The 17,500-nt window shown below is 40.1% G+C and overlaps 1 protein-coding gene across 1 annotated transcript in view; it reads left to right on the top strand.

The window, feature by feature from the left end:
• The window catches only part of LOC137987711 (uncharacterized), a 55,091-nt gene that overhangs the window by 17,260 nt on the left and 20,331 nt on the right, over positions 1-17,500 (top strand). The window contains exons 18-21 of the mRNA XM_068833782.1: positions 1,475-1,711; positions 2,014-2,175; positions 2,540-2,701; positions 3,388-3,549. Of these exons, the coding sequence (XP_068689883.1) occupies positions 1,475-1,711; positions 2,014-2,175; positions 2,540-2,701; positions 3,388-3,549 (723 nt within the window). The remainder of the gene's footprint in view (positions 1-1,474; positions 1,712-2,013; positions 2,176-2,539; positions 2,702-3,387; positions 3,550-17,500) is intronic.

The following is a 17,500-nucleotide window of genomic DNA, read 5'->3' on the forward strand; positions in this document are numbered from 1 at the left end:
TTTTAGGTTCAGACTTATCTGTTGACTTGTTACCTGAAATATATATAGTTCAAAGGCTTTCTAAAACTTATTTGAATGAGGACAATTGAACAGAAGATGGTATAAAGTTTCCTTCTCATGGTTGCAGAAAGAGCAATAATAGTTTTCAATGTAACCGATCTTATACAATTTATCATTAGTGTACAAAATTGTGTTTAGGACTTTATATTGAAATGCCTTTAGGTAAGGCTCACAAGTGACAGTATGTGGAAGATGGTAAGACTTTTCAAGTTGATCTTTAGTAATATTAAATTCCCGTTGCAAGTTTATACTATTGTTTGGAAGGCGAGCCTTAGCGCCAACTAAGAGGGTGTAATAGTGTTTTGATTTTGCTTTAGATACATCAAATACGCATTCAGAATATTTAAAAGAAGGTTTTGATAGATCGAAAGTAACACGGGAATCGAGATTTCTCAATTTGGGCGGTACAAAATTGCGTAGTCCGGTCCATATTAAAAAGTTACTTTTATCTATTAGTGAAGTGATCCTATTAAAAGAAGTTAAATTACCTACATCAAAGTGAAGATCGTGTACACAGATGATACCAGCTCTAAAATACTGTCTATAATAAACAGGTTTGTTATCGATTAGTACCTCCTTATTATTCCAAATGATAAGTTGCCAATCCTTTTCCTCTGCAAAACTTTTACGAAAATCGGCCCACCACTGTAAAAGTTCCCGATAAAATTTAGAAGTGATTTCTACATGGACCATATTGTAGTTACAATTAAATAGCAGGAAGCCACCATTTCTCCTTAAAATATATTGAAGATACGATTTCCATGTGCCATTATTGGGGGTGAAAATTCTCTTCATCCAGCCAAGTCTTAAGGCTTTAATCTGGGAGTCTAAATCTATCAACCTTAAGCCCCCTTCTCTATAATCGTTTATTGACGACAATCTTGTCACTTTATCGACACCCTTCCATAAAAACCCACGACCTCCCGCACGGTAGTCCGATACTAACCCACTGAGCTAACCGGTCGGCGGTCAAAACAAAGCATTGTGATTGGTTGGTTCTTCCGCTTCTGCTTCCGACCCCGCCAATGAAGTTTTTCACTAGATCATAAGAAACGGAGTCATAAGCGGAATTGGAAGAAAATGGGAACGTTCTGATTCTTCCGACTCCGATTCCGTCGAGGTTATGACTCCGCTTACGACTCCAATTTTCGATTTTGACTAGATCATAAGAGATCTTACGACTCCGACTCCGTCGATAGTGAAAACCAGCCTTTTTTTAAGTTTGCAATATTTAGAAGCGGAATTTTTTTCCGTTCGATAACCCCTTATTAAAAGTGAAAAGCACTTATTTCCAGAGGAACCGACGGTTTCGCTGCGATGAACTAGTCGGCTATTAAACAGGCCAGCATTAGAAATAGATTTTTCTAATTTACCCGGGAATCTCACCGACTTAATATGTTATATTTTATGTCAGTTCTCATTGAAAACAGCACTGGAGCAAATGATACTAAGGGCAGCAAAGTTTTAGCAGGTCTGGTGGGTATCAAAATCGCCAAAAACATCAGCAGTGAGATAAAAAAGGCCGTGGAGAATGGAAACTTCAGTTTGAATATCAACGGTACTGTGCTTTTCCCTGACGCGCAATCACTGAACTTCTCAGAGCCTGTAAGATCGTGTAACAAAGGACAAGCCTATAGAGATGGAATCTGTGGTATGTAACACTAATGATAATATATCCCGTAATAAGGGTTATCGTTTGTCAATAAATCAATGAAGTGAACGTGCGCTGGCCCAAAGGTTTCTAAGGAAGGCATTTTGAAAGACCACCGGAGCCGGATGAAATACCAATGAAATTACACCCCACGACTAGACACTTAAATAAAGTTTCTCTTTTCTTCTTCTCTCTTCAAAGAGCTGCTAAGTTACACATTTCTTCTGCTCAAATTATCATCTATTTTTCAGCGTTTTGTTAAATTAGCAGAATTCGTTGACTGTATTTTTCTTGCATTACAGTGAGTTGTTATTCTGGAACATATTTGAACAAGACGCTTGGTACTTGTGAGGAGTGCCCCGTCGGAACATATCAAGATCGAGAGTCACAAGAAATGTGTGTGTTGTGTCCACCAAGAACGTCAACGGAAGAGACTAGAACGTACAACCGCTCTGGCTGTATAGGTGGGTAATGGATTAACTTATGAAGACCATCAGAGAGAAAGGCATGAATTGTTTCGCTCTTGATTGTAAGTACCGATGGCCGAGCTGAATTGAAGTGGGAGTAGACATTAGGATCACCTCAATTGTAAACTCGACTTTATGAAATTACAAAATAGCATGTTCCTTTTACTGTAATTATTCAGTTGTTAAAGTACTGCCTCAGCTTAAATTTTCGGAAAATCCAAGGTAGCTCTGAATCCGCTCCCACAACTTATAGAGATTGGTTAGTGATGACCTATCAAAGTACAAGAGCTGGAAAGGGCTAGAAATCGGTCTTATACCCTTAATGCTGAACATTATGTTTTCTTTAATTCTTCTTCAACAGCTAGTTGCAAAGCTGGTTCATATTCACCCACGGGATTGGAGCCCTGTTTCCGATGTCAGAAGGGTGACTATCAGCCTCTCGAGGGACAAAGTAGTTGCTTCAAATGCAGTGCAAACACAACCACTCCTGGTGAGGGTTCCAATAGCTCAGTACAGTGTGGAGGTAAGAGTTTAATAAACAACTGCGCTATGTTTAATTAGTTAGTACGCCTCTTGAAATTGGCATGGAGAAAAGGGGTAGTGACCTTCCCTTCCCTCCCTCTCCATGATTGAGAATTCAGACCACAGGACGATAAAACTTTCGGTTGGCTTATGCAGTTTCTCTCAAGAGTTCAATCTCGTGCCGAAAGATTCGCCCATGAAGTTACATAAATTAGACGCGAAATTTTTACTTATGTCCAGAAATGCCCGTAATTAGATGCATGCCCAATTTTGATAAACTTCACGAAGTAAGGCATCAAAGATGATGCATGGCTGGTCTAGAGCGGGGTAGATATACCACAAAAAAGAATATATGAGAAGTCGTGCATTTTGTGACGTTTGATGAGGGTTTACTCGCAAAAGGTGGAGAAGTGTATCAAGCATTCTTACCAGTGAAACTGAATTTCTTTTAGCAGGTGCACTTCAAAAAGAAGGTGGGAATCCGCGACAAATAGTTATTGGGAACATGTCAGTGTTTTGCACTCGTTTGATTTGTCTTTATGAGTACTGCCTGTCGACATCTTTTTTATGACATTTTCCCCCGAAAACGTAGCCTAAAATACAAAAAGTCAAAAGCATCTTGCTCAAGGTATTATCTTATTTGTAACAATAAATGAGGTTAAAGACCGTGTTTTATTATGATCGCAGTCCCTTGCCCGGCCGGTTCATTTTCTTCGACTGGATTGGCTTCATGCGTGCTGTGTGACCGACGTTCTTTTCAGCCTAATAACGAGAGCCGAACATGTGTCCCTTGCCCGGGCACTACTGCCACAGCTCATGTTGGGTCCAAGAGTGCACAGGATTGCATAGGTAAGTAGCATTATAAAAGGGTTTAAACTAACAAGAACTAGGGGAAGTCTCTTTCTGGATAGTTCAGAGGGTGCGCGATAGCGAACGATCCGCTCAGTTGGGAAGCGTATGCTAGGATTATTCCAACGTAAACTTACCTACTTGTAGGATGGCAACCTTTACAGTCAAATATTGCAAAATGTTTTAATAAAGAGTAATAAAGTGTTAAACAGATCTTTTTAAAAAAAGTATCTATATTATCTAAATGTAATTTGAGTACTAATGTACGATATTTCGATCGTGTTTTACACCCAGCAGAGTTGGATAAAATTTATGCATATACTTCGACCATGTTATACCCCCAGCAGAGATGGATGATGTACGCATTTGTTTGTGTAGTGCATGTCATTTTTAACGGGGAAACACGTGACAAGGAATGACGTCATGAATTTTTGGCGCGAGAAACGGCGTAAAAATGAGATGAAAAGAAATGGAGGAGGTAAAATGAAGAGGGATGCAAAGGAAAACAGGGGATTGTTCGAGAGGGATGACGTCACAGAGTCCTAGGCCCCTCATGGTTCAAACGATAAAAAAAGACAAAATAGGATTTTTTTACGAATATAATGGTTTAATGAGAACAAAAAGAAAACTGTTTTTTTATACAAATGGGAACGTGTGAGGCGACCTAATGCTGGCCTCTTCCTAGTTTACGATCGTTTAGAATAAAATGGAAACTTTCATCTACTTGCCACGTCCTGTTACAGGGATAGGAGACTTAAAGGGGCCTTTTCTAAGCGTACAGGCAGACTTTTCCGACCTTTTGTACGAGGAATCCATCAAATCGTCACGGCGATATCCAAATTATTTCGAGTGCCCAGACAGTAGTCCAAGAAGGTAATACAACTACGAAAAAAAAACCGAGGTTAAGTGCTTTGAACACCCCGATGGGAAAACTAAAATGTCAAATCAGTGTTGTTTCACGGCCCGAATGTAACGGTCGACTACTCGAACAAGAAAGCTGATCATTACTGAGTTGCCAGTAGGGCAGTCCAAGTCGGAAATTAAAATAGGTAACGTATCTTTGTTTTATTATTTTTATTTTATTCATTTCATTTTATTTAATTTTTTTTTCCGTGTCGGTAAAAGTCTTGCCTGTCACTCCCCTGCTAAGTGGTGTCTTTGTGCATTGAGTCTTCTGTGCGAATTTTGGTAGGTTTGAGGGGGTTGGGGTAATGGGCAGATTTCTCTGGTGGACACAGGAGAACATTTATCTAACCTGCAATGGCGTCGAAAGTCACTGTAACGCGAATGGCGTTTCAGGGCATCTTGAAACAAAATGTACCCTTATGGAGCTCAAGAATGAAAAGTCAATTGGATAAACAAGACATGCGGTGAAAAATAAATATTTGGAATCTTAACAGCGACGAGCAATGGACTTCGACAACAATCTTTCGCCTGTCGAGCCGAAATCAAAGTGAGCTGTATTTCTAATATTTTACCAAGGATGGTGTTCTGTACAGCACTGAAACCAAATGGAAAATTCTCTGGTAAATTATGGGTTTAGCAAAGACAGACAAGGAATCGAACACCTTAAGTGGATCTGTGATCTCTGTTGTCTGGCTATTTGTATTTATTTGTACTCAACTCTGCACAAAATTTTGGAAATGTGACGCCAAGAATTATTTGGAAGAAAGCTTGTCGCTTATTTTATGCTTAATTATTCAAGGAAAAGGTTCTTCAGAAAAGAGTTTGATTCTGAAATTGATTTTATTGCGTATGGTAATTTGACCCGATTGCGTTTCTTGTCTTCACGCACGCAATGAAGTAGTAAGGGGTTTCTGCCTATAATAGCAAATATGTTGCTTGTTTTCGCTGGAAAATGTCGCCTTTGTGAATTCATCATGTTGTGTAATATTCGAGCTTAACAAATTTGCATACGTGCATTGAAATGTGATACCCGACGAGGGTAGTGTCGAATACGAAGACCCCGAAAACGAAGACCCACTCAAAAAACGTATAATTTAGGTTAATTCAAATGGTATTTTTGAAGAGTTAGTCCTAAGCAGATCTAAGAAGCCAATTACATGCGCCGGGCTGGCTCGTTTAACCGAGATCCCGGCACGTCTGAGAAACACACCCAAAATCAAGTCTGCGATTACATGGAAAAATCTCAGCCCGGTTAGCCGACATCCGGCATTACGATGCCGGGGTCCCGGCTAACCGGGCTGAGATTTTTTCATGTAATGGCGTTCACCGGGACAGCCCGGTTAGTGGGGCCAGCGAATTATAACCACATTACTTCACTTTAGAGTAACATGGCCCACAGAATAGTTGTTTTTTTTTATGTTTAAATACAAGATGTATAAGATAGCAAACCTTAAGGCTTTTTTAAATTGTAGAATGGTGAGATTTAATAACAATTTAGCAAGACAAACTTCCTTCCACTTCTTCTTGTTGTAGTCATCTTTTTTCACACGACATATTTAAAATTCGGTCAGTATAAAAGGTGGACTGCGGACTCGGACTGCGGACTACGTAATAAAACAAGGACTGAGTTTTCAAAAACGGAGTATAGAACAAAACTAGGTTTATACTGGCCCAGATACAGATTTTTAAAAAAGCCCCTGAGTACTCTTATTCCGTGTCAAAATATTGTCGAGTACACAGAAATGCTCAGTTACAACATCGACTGGGCTAGAGAAAGTAAGAGCAGAGATTTATCACGAAATTGTACTTTGATCCATGAATTTAAAAAGGAAAAGGAACGGAGATCAGCATCTCCCACTGAAGTCCTTCAAATTTCTCGATTTCTAAACAGAAAGCTGGTGACCCGCGAAGAATTTCATAAATTACTTCCGTGTCTTACCTCTTTGCAGTTTCAACTAAAACCTTCAGTGCAGCCTGACTGGCCGGGCTGGTCAGGTTTGCCGGGATGTCTTTCAGCTCCATATTACACGAGGTAAGCCAGCCCGGCTTGGACTAAATTTAGAATATGTCATGTGAAAAAAAGGTGACAACAACAACAAGAAGTGAACAGACGTTTGTCTCGCTAAATTGTTATTAAAATTCACCATTCTATAATTTAAAGAAGCCTTATGGTTTGCTATCTTATTGATCCTTTATTTAAACACAAAAAAAACGACTATTCTGCGGGCCATTTTGCTCTAAAGTGATGTCGTTAGAAATCGCTGGCCCGGTTAACCGGGCTGTCCCGGTGAACGCCATTACATGAAAAAAACCTCAGCCCCGTTAGCAGGGATCCCGGCATCCTAATGCCGCGATGTCGGCTAACCGGGCTGAGATTTTTCCATGTAATCGCAAACTTGATTTTGGGTGTGTTTCTCGATACCTTATTAGTGTTTTTGTGGCGTACTTTGGCCATTTCAGCGCTATTCCAGTGGGTTGTATGTTCGCTGTTTTCTCTCTATAATATGAGAAAGCAACGGTAGAAATAAAACTCCCTAGAATTGCGCTGAAACGACCAGAAATGCTAAGAGCACACCATAAATAAGACAAGGAGGCAAGATAAGAAATTCTGATGGATCTTTATTTCAATTTTAATGCCCTAAATTACGATCGCTAAATTCCCCATACAAACCCTCATAAAATTTATGTAACGCAACAACGATTCTCCGTGAGATTGGGGTACCTATGCTCATAACTGTTTAGATTTTCAATAACATGGCCGCTCAAACTCGCGATTATGTAAATAGTTCACCCTGAAGTCAAAATAGATACATTTCTCAGGAACCCGACAAAGTTCATTCAGTTGACACAAGGTGATGACATGCACCTTTATGGTTGCCTAGCACATGATCAATTTTTTTCCTTTTGACAGAACATCATGACCTTTTCCTTCATTCATATAAGTCATTTATCTTTCGATGAGAAGTCGATTCAGAGATATATAAAAACTATGTTACTTTTTTTCTTGAATGTTCATCTATCTTTTGGGCTTTTACGGTACTTTTTTGTGCAAACGTAAAGCCAAGAAATGTTTTGACCTGGCATCAGATTAGACTGAAACGAAGAGGAATTATGAAGTGGAAACAACATCTTCTGGCCTTCCTTAGTGTGTGCAATACATGTTACTCATGGGTTGCTCATTTTATTCATAAGTGGCTCATTTTACTCATGAGTTGCTCATTTTTACTCATGGGTTGCTCATTTGCTCATGAGTTGCTCATTTTTACTCCTTGTGGGTTGCTCATTTTACTCATGAGTTGCTCATCTTACTCACGAGTTGCTCATTTTGCTCCAAATGAGCATCGAGTGCTTGATGTGTTCTTTTATACACATTTTCAGTCACGGAGCGAATGGTCCTCGCAGTTACTCTCTGAATTTAAGTTCCTCAGGGTTGCTCAGAGTTACTCTCTCAATTTGAGTTACTCCGGTATGCTCAGAGTTGCTCATAAGTTGCTCTACTTACAATGTAAATGAACGCTATCAAATACCGCCTAACGAAGGCATTAAACACTAATTCAACTCGATAGGACAAAAAAAGAAACAGGACTTGTGCACGCGGTAAAGGTTGACAGTAGAATGCCTCACCTTCTAAACGATCGCCAAATACAAACCACGAGCACGTGGCACTCCAAGCGCCTGCCGCTCACAACCAGGCCAGGGCTACGTGAAAGGATTAATCAGGATTATCACAAATTACATATTTTGCCTCCACTACTCAACCGGACACTCAAGCTAGGTGACATATGGGCGCATTGGCCAGCCAAGCCCTCCGTAGAACTAAAAGAAAGGGCTTGAGTGAAGGCGAAAGTGAATTTGAGACCTCTAATAAACTCTCCAAAGAGTATCTGACATGGGTATTAATGGCACTTACTGAGGCCCAACGGGCGTGTCGTAGAAGTTTTCTGTCAGGGACTCCAGGATTAGGGGCTGGTGTAGCTCCACCAGCTGAGTGAGTAATTAAGCAATATCGAGAATAATACCATGGAAAGACTTCTTGAAAGAGTCGCTCTAAGTGGAATAGCTCATAGGCTTATAAAGTAAAAACAAACGCGTACGACTGGCAGAGGCAGAAAAAAGGCTAAAAATATACCCGCTTCGGAATGACAAACTTAAAAGTGACTGCCTTCCCCTAGCAGGTCAGCTTAGCACATTTCCATGAAAATGGAAATAGGCTCATCATGGTGAAAACAACCGAAAAGCGAAAACAACCGAAAAGCGAAGAAAACCTGAAAGTGCTAAAAACGAACATAACTTAGTGATGCAATACAAGTAGATCGCTCATATGTGCTCTTTCCGACAACACCCTCGGAAGATCTGCGTGAAGCGACTCCTTTCGGTGCTTTCATGAGGCGAGGGTGCGAGGGGACCATTCCCTGTCTTGGCTGCTACCGCAAAAGTACGTGTTGGTTGGAGGACAGACTCCGGCCAAATCGCGGAACCACTTGAAAGTATAGTAAGCACAAAGGATGGTTGAAACCGATTTGGATGAATGCAACAAATACTGAGTGGAAAAGGAACGAAATCAAACACTTCCACGGCGAATGACTTCCATCCATTGAAAACACTGGAATGATACAGAGATGCCCCTGGTTCACTGGAGGCAAGAACTGGCAATCAAGCTTTTCAGTCATGGAAACGACTTCTTGGGAAAACGGCAGAGATGTTGACCAGAACTCTGTGTGAAAAATGACTAAAGGAACGAAAAGGGATAAAGCAACACACGGCAAAATAATAATAATGACAGCGAAAAAAGAACGAAAAGGTAAATGGACCGCAGCATAACAATGGAAGACTCTGGAGAAAAGCATGCAGAAAAGCTTGCGGAAAAAGGCAAAAATACTAGACACAACAGACCCACCGAGGGCGAAAGATAAGGACCTGAATCCCGTGCAATAAAACGCATAGTCCTTGAACATCAATACTTCATGGGTACCTGGACACACAAAAACCCACCAAGGGTGATTATCAAGGGCCTCCAGCCCATGATATAAACGCATTGCTCATGAACATCAACACTTTGTCTGTATCATGACACAACAAACCCACCGAAGGTGATTACCAAGCACCTTCTGCCCATGCTATAATCAAATTGTTCACGAACAACAATATTCTATATGTACGTATGTACCTAGACACAACAAACCCACCGAGGGTGATTATAAAGGGCTTCTAGCGCATGCTATAGACGCATTGGTCATGAACAGCAATACTATAGAAATGTACGTAGACACAACAAACCCACCAAGGGTGAATATCAAGGGTCATTCAATAGCCCTTGTTATCAAAAACATCATACATGAAAATGAATGCATATTGAGAAATAGGAAACTCGTCAGGGGTCATCGAAGCAGTCATCGAAGATTGCGGCAGCAAGAAATTTGGCACCGAGATTTATCCTTTTCAGCTCTTTACTTCTACAACTGCACTCGACATACGACCATCTATCTATTGGTACCAATATCATACATAGTTTCAAAACGTCAACAGAGGTGGATGGCTCTACATCAACTGGATTTCAGTCGGATTTTCCGTTTGAACCGATCTTTCTCAAAACACGACGCCATATTGAATCTCAACGCTACTTAGGTTCAAGATCAGTTATTATTCCAACTCTTATTCGAGCTTCCAACTGACAAAGGTAGTGATCAGTGGAGTTGTTTCTCCAAAACCAGAACCTGAGAAGTGTGGAGAGTGTGGTAAAACTATCCCTAAAAATCATCGCTCGTTAACATGTACTTCATGATAACGAACATATCACATGAAATGTGGAAATATGGTGTTGAGAGACTTTAAAATCCTGCAAAGTAGAAAGGTTATATGGATTTGCACGGTGTGTACATTCGACCAGTTACTGTTTAATGGTCTCAAATGCGTCAGCCATCCAATCTTTGTGGCTTAGGGATCAATCTGATTCAAATGATGCGGAGCAATGCAATTCATTAAACACAACTAGAAGCCAGGAATCGACGAAACAGCAAACCAGTACATTCGAATTTGAAATCAGAAGCAATAAGTGGGCAAATGTTCTTATAAGTCACTTAAATATAAATAGTATCCAAAATAAATTTGAAGATCTGAAACTTCTCAATAACAAGCTCAAGTCACAGATAATAGTACGCACGGAAACAAAAATTGATGATACGTACCCTAATACACAATTCCAATTGAATGGCTATGTCCTGTATAGAAAAGACCGGAAGAAGGGAGGAGGAGGAGTGATGGCATTTATTTCGTCATGGTTGCCATCAAAAAAGATCATACTACATTCTTCAACTATGTGGGAAACTCAGGAAAAAAAACTGTAATCATAACTAGAGACTTAAACCTTGACAGGATGAATCCCAATCGGAGAGAATGTAAGATTCTAACAGACCTGGAAGAGGTGTATGGACCAGAATGCTTGATCAAGGATCCTACACGCATTACAAATTCTTTGAAAACATTGATTGACGATATTCTTACAAATAAACCTGATTTGTTCGAAGAAAGTGGTGTGATGTATCCAGAAATTTGTGACCATGGTTTAGTTTAAGGCCTCATGAAAGTTAAAGTTCATCAGCATCTAACAAAATTATTACTTACAGAAGTACCAAAAATCTGGATGTGGAAAAGTTAAACGAAGGTTTGCAATCAGCTCCTTGGCACGTTTGTGAGGTGTTTTATGACATAGGCGATATACATTTTTTCTGGCAATCACTTTTTACACACGTAGTGGACGAACACCTTTCACTAAAGCAAAGAAAAGTCCGATCAAAAGATGTTGCCTTCATGACAAAAGATTGGAGGGAGGCTATCAAGAAAAAGAGGAATTACACTAAGCTGCTTGGAAAAAAACAGAAGCCTGGAAAAATTTGAACTGAAAAAGAAATCGAGAAACATAGCCACACTCTGCAGACGAAAAGCTATCAGAGAATACTGGTCAAAGATTTCAGTGGACCTCGGGAGAAATCCCTGGAAGTATTACAACACATTTAAGCCCTTTTTAGGGAAAGAAAAACAAACAACTCCAACAACCATATTAATACAAAGACAGAAGTAAATCACTTAGAAACTGACCAGACGAAAGTTGCGGAAGTGATGGCATATTATTTTACAACAATGGCAGATGGTATTGGAGTCGGGAATGAAGCGTCCAATGAATGTAAATTTGACGCACATGTTGTCGCTATTAAAGTTGTGGATGGAAATAGTAATTGTTTCCAGTTCAGAAAGATTGAAGTGAAAGAACTGTTGGATAAACTAAACGTGTCAAAGGCAAATGGTCCACGTCTATTTTCTCCAAAACTCTTGAAATTAGCTTCGCCTGGCATTGCACCATCTATGACCAAGCTTTTTAACACCAGTGTTTATTTGAGAAGTTGGCCCAAGGCATGGAAAAGTGGTGACTGGGTACTCGTGTATAAAAAGGGTGAAAAAGCTGAAGTTAAGAACTACAGACCGGTGACAGTGCTGGATTCAGTAGGAAAAGTAATTGAACAGCTGATATGTAAACAAATTGGTCAACATTATGACACTATACTATCACCATACTCAGCTGCGTAACGCAAGACCCGTTCCTGTGAAACAACCATGATAAGATTAGTAGAAGACTGAAAGTTGTAATTAGATTGGAATTTGAGGGTAGGGATCTTATCAACGGATATGTCAAAAGCATTTGATTGTTTGCAGCATGCACTTTTGCTGAGGAAACTTTAAGCGAATGGATTTGATGATACAGACAGGGACGTACTAAGATCATATCTCAAGACAGACCAAATAGAGTTAGATTAGGTTCCATAGTAAGTGATTGGAAACATGTCAAAAGGGGTTGTCCCCAATGCTCTTCTCTTGGACCACTAATGTGGAATTTGTATCAAAATGATTTATCACACTTTGTCAAGAGCGTTGGCTTTTCACTGTACGCAGATGATCACCAGCTTTTTATGTGTCTGATAATTCTATAAATGCTGTGGAAGACAAGCTCAATGCAAATGGAGAAATTGCATCACAATGGTACAAAAATAATTTTCTCCGAGGCAACAAAGATAAGTGCAACGCGATGCTACTATCTCGTGTAAAAAATGAATCAATTAATATTAACATTGATGGACCAGATATTACCAACTGCAAAAGTTTAAAATGACTTGGTGTCAAAATTTAAGACAAAATGGCGGACGCCCTGACTCGACCCAGACCTTCCACTCTCTAAGAATGGCTGCCGATCGTTATAGAGAAATGTATGGAGAAAATTGAAGAAGTGGAAATTTCAGATCTAAAGTGGCATACACGACATTTGCCGACCTCTAAATGTAAAGTGTACGTACCATATCATTATTTACGGTAGTTTTGGTCTCTCGAAAGTTCGCCAACGTGCCGCCAACAACACATTTTACGAACGGCTGTTACAGTTCCTTGAGCTCTCTAATTCTTTCAAAAAAGCTCAGAGGTGCCTACCTTCCCTCCACATTTTAGAGCATTTCGTTGATGTGAATCCTTGGTGCCGACCTCTCTAATCGTCGATCGATGTTCAAACTTTAAAACGCGATAAAAATTAGCCTTTATCCATTCCCCAAATTGCCGCCCAAATTGCGATAAAAGAGGTAAAAATACATCCATTTCTGCAATAAAAGCGGTACAAAACGCACCACTGCGCTTATTATTCCTTGTGAAAAGTAGGGTTTCTGTCTCCAGTTTGTTTTGATCGCCATCTTTAAAGGTGGGTACTTCATATATGATTATTATTATTATACAGAATATCGCTGGCTAAGTGTACTGTGGGCCCTGATTTTTGAAAATTATTTTTACTCTGCCAAGTCACACGCATGAAACGAAGTTGTTTCTTCTCTCTAAAATCGTCATTCGAACAGGATCCCAGACTCTAGTTTCCCCTTTTTCATTCTCCCTTGTATTGACAACCTCAAAAAAGAAATTAAATTGATTCAGATCATTTGATAGTGTGTTATTTCAGTCCTTGTTTTTTCTATGTACTGCTTTCTTTATGCCGCCATCTTGATAATTTGAAACCGCGTACCAAATACTTCGCGGGCGCAAAATGTCGCCGATTTCTGGTAATGGATCTTATGTTTAGGTCACATATACAAGAGATCTGCATAAATACAAGTAAGAAAACTGGAGTCCTGTCACGTTTAAAGAATATGATTTCTACTGAAACTTAACTTCATTTATATAAATTTGCAATTTTACCCAATTTAACTTGCTGCCATGTAGTTTGGAACTTCTGTACTAAATCAGATCGAAGAAACTGGAAAGGATTCAAGAGCGTTCTCTCCGCATGATTGTATTCAGGGAACAATCAGCCACATATGAAGAAATACTTGAGAAAGCTAAATTAACTACTCTATATAACCGGAGGCTTCAAGATATAGCTATAATGATGTATAAAGTGAAATACAAACTATTGCCTAGTTACGTAGAGGACATCTTTGAAGAAAATGAAGCCAGATATCAGCTTCGCAATGAAAATGATTTTCAGGTAGCAAGATTTCAATCTGTGAGATATGGAAAGCACTCTTTGCGATACCAGGGTCCATAGAGACCCCTAGTCTGTGCAACCCAAACGAAAACATGCAGCATAAAACAAACTAGAGGCTGAGCAGCTACACATCAGAAACCCTCCGAGGGTGAATATCAAAGCCGTATAGGTCATGCTTGCAAAGCTTGGTTCATAAACGTCGATACTCCGTGCGTACCTAAACAGAACAAACCCACCAAGGTTCACAGGGTCACTACCCCAAATCAACAAATCATGAAGAATGAATAACGAGACATAACAAACTGGGCCCCTAGGCCAGCCACTTTCCTGAAAATCTGAAACATTGATCGCACCGAACGGAAAACTCTCTATTTTACGGTCTGGATCGAAATTGAAGCAATGTGATTGTAAGATATTGCTGTCATCTGCTCTTTCTTAGGCAGGCATATAATTAAATTCTTGAAACAATACCCTATTGAAGTTGAAAAACTCTCACCTCCTTCCCTGTGTGCCGCACAAGCAACGTTAATGAGTTCGCATTGTTTTAATGACGTTTTTGATTCAGTTATGTTAACAGAAACACTTTATGGCTTAAGGAGCTCAAACAACTCAAGAAGGATCGAAATTCACCGCGGATCATCAGCGACTTCCATCATGGTGATGGACTGATTCTTCCGTCATTTTCAAATAAGTTAATTTCGCGAGCGGGAAAGACTACTGGCCTTGTAGACTCCTTTAGGCTACTAATTTGTCTGACCAACGAGGCTGAGTGCTTCTGTTCAGAAATTTATTCCTTCTTTCCTTTCAATGTGGATTAAACGGATTCGGAAAGTTTTGAATTGTATGCCTTAGCAATGGGAAAAACCAGGCTTGTATTATGAAATGGTGATCGCTTCCACGGCGTGCGTCAAGGGCAGTGAGTCAGTCCAGCGTGTAACTTACTTTACCTTTTAATTTTAGATACATTAATTAGACAAAATCGGCCAAGTGCTACACAGCCAACGTTTGCAAAAACGTAACCCTTCCTTGTACTTGTACAAATTCATTTCCGTGACATTGACTTCTTAAGGACGTTCGCGCCCATTGATTGATTGATTTGATTGATCAGTTTATTTACCCCTCTCGCAGCTACAGCTGAATTACAAGGGCACCAGCAACTATATTACTATTGATATTTATAAGTACAAAAATTGTTCATCCGTTCAGTCCTTGCAACTACTTTAACACTGCTATTTACAACAGAGCCAGAGCGAAGAGAATAGCCATGGTGGGTTTCAGGGGGAATGGGTATTATGTTTGAAAGAAAACCTTTATCTCGGAAATTCTGCATTAACTTTTGGCATGATTTTTCCCGCCTTTGACTGAGGGGCAGCAAGCCTGAACGGTTAGGGGCTACATCATATGGCAGCCCAGGGAAAATAATGTTAAATGCCCTTTTTTGTATCAATTCTAGGGCTTTACTCAGATAAACCGGAAGGTCTGCCCAGACGGGTGCTGCATATTCAATAACTGTTCAACATTGCTACTGCGCATTTTTTCGCGCAAGTCACGCACACGTCATGCATCGCAGACCACGAAGGTAAACACGATGCTAAAGGCGCAAACATTTTCCACAAGAATGGAACGTGAAAGCGTGTGGCATCATGGGATAGCTGTGCACCCAGGTCTTCTTGGGAATGTCACGCAATGACGTGACAGTGCGAATATACCATCGCTTTGAGAACTTCGCAGCGATTTTACTCTCTTGAATGCTCCGTGACCCCTAGTTTTCTTTCCGTAGATCACTTCCTTTTCTGACTTTGTCCATTTTAACAAAAAAAAAAAATCTGTGCTTTAGAAGTTACAAATATTTCGCCTTTTATGCTCTCGTGCGACCGAAGTTTTCTTTCTCAGACTAATATGTATCGTTTTTCAAGGTCTATTTCACCTCAGAAAAAGACATCAGCTGCAAAGGTTAATTTATTTATATTAGTTATGTTGAATTGAGTACGTTTACCTGATCTAAATTTCACTAATGTAGCTTTTTTATTGCTGACAGTTGTAAGCTAAGATCGTCTTAAAGTAACGCAACCTTTAAAAAGTGCATCTCATGATCTCGAAAACGAGAACGGTGACCCACCATTTTTTTTTTTTTTTTTTTTTTGGCTTTTTAGTAAAAGTAGATCCTTACCTTTCTGCGTGGCAAGTTTAAAAAAAATCTGTACGTGGAAACATTTTGGGAGCGAACGTCCTTAAAATTCCCACGACCTGATCCCGCCTGACCTTGTACCTCAGTCGGTGATCTAACCCGATGGTCATGGGTTCAGTTCCCACCCTGTTCAGGGTTTTTCTCTGTCCTTGTGTGGGCCCATTTCCATTAGTATGGCCTGTATGGGTAGCAAACTAGCGCTTAAAACTCCGTAAAGTTTAATTTAAAAATTAAGCAACTGCAGGGTGGCGAGATAACTCGTCTTGGTGGCGGGTTTGCTGGTGGCGAGATGACTACTTACCATTGATGGATTACTGGTACAAAGGGTCGGAAAAGTCTGCCTGTACGCTTACAAAAGGTTCCCTTTACGTCTCCTGTCCCTTGAGCCGGAGGCGGCAAGAAGATGAAAGTTTCGAATTTATTCTAAACGATCGTAAACTGCGACGAGAACAGCACTAGGTCGCGTCACACGTTTCCCATTTGTATAAGTTTTCCTTTTGTTCCCATTAAACCGTTTTAGTATAAACACACAGGTGATTATACAAAATCGCGCGCTCTCATTGGCTCGCTGTCTTGGATTATCAGCCGGTAATCACCTCGACGGACAAAATGGCTGCCAGTAGTCGTTTTGCCACTGTAAGTGAAGATGATTTCGCGTTGAAATGTTCTTTTTTTCTCTTTTTTGAAATAATCACCAGTGTATTTATACTAAAACAATTATTCACCTCAGGTGATTATCGGTGAATAATAATTGTTAAATATTCGTAAAAAAATCTTATATTGTCTTGTTTTTTTAGTTTGAACCGTGAGGGGCCTAGGACTCTGTGACGTGATCCCTTCCGACCAATCCTCTGTTCGATGATGTCATCCCATCCTCTTTTGCATCCCTCTTTGTTTTACCTCCTCCATCTCTATTCACCTGATTTTTTCCAACATGGACGCTTGCTGAACGGATTTCCGCCATTTTTTCCGCCAAAAATCCATGAAGAACATACATAGGGGCTTTTCAGGGTCAGTGAAACACAAGGAAACGGAATAATAACAACAGCAACAACTGTTAAGAATCCCAACTGGCCGGAGTCAAACCGGTTGGCTATTTAAAAGTGCGGCTGGGAAGTTGAACCAGGGACTTCCAGGATCAAATTCAACGAATGGTCAAAGCGGGTCTTGAACCCAGGTTCTACGAATTTCAAGGCGAGCGCCCTAACCACTCGGCCACGCTGCCTCCATTCCTTCCTCATTCCTTTTCATGTGTTTCCCCGTAAAAAAATGACACGCACTACACAACCAAAAAACATATGCAAACATCATCCTTCTCTGTTGCGGGTAAAACTCGGTTGAAATAC

The sequence above is a fragment of the Montipora foliosa genome, unplaced genomic scaffold (genome assembly GCF_036669935.1).
Source record: "Montipora foliosa isolate CH-2021 unplaced genomic scaffold, ASM3666993v2 scaffold_382, whole genome shotgun sequence".
NCBI classification, from domain to species: Eukaryota; Metazoa; Cnidaria; class Anthozoa; order Scleractinia; family Acroporidae; genus Montipora; species Montipora foliosa.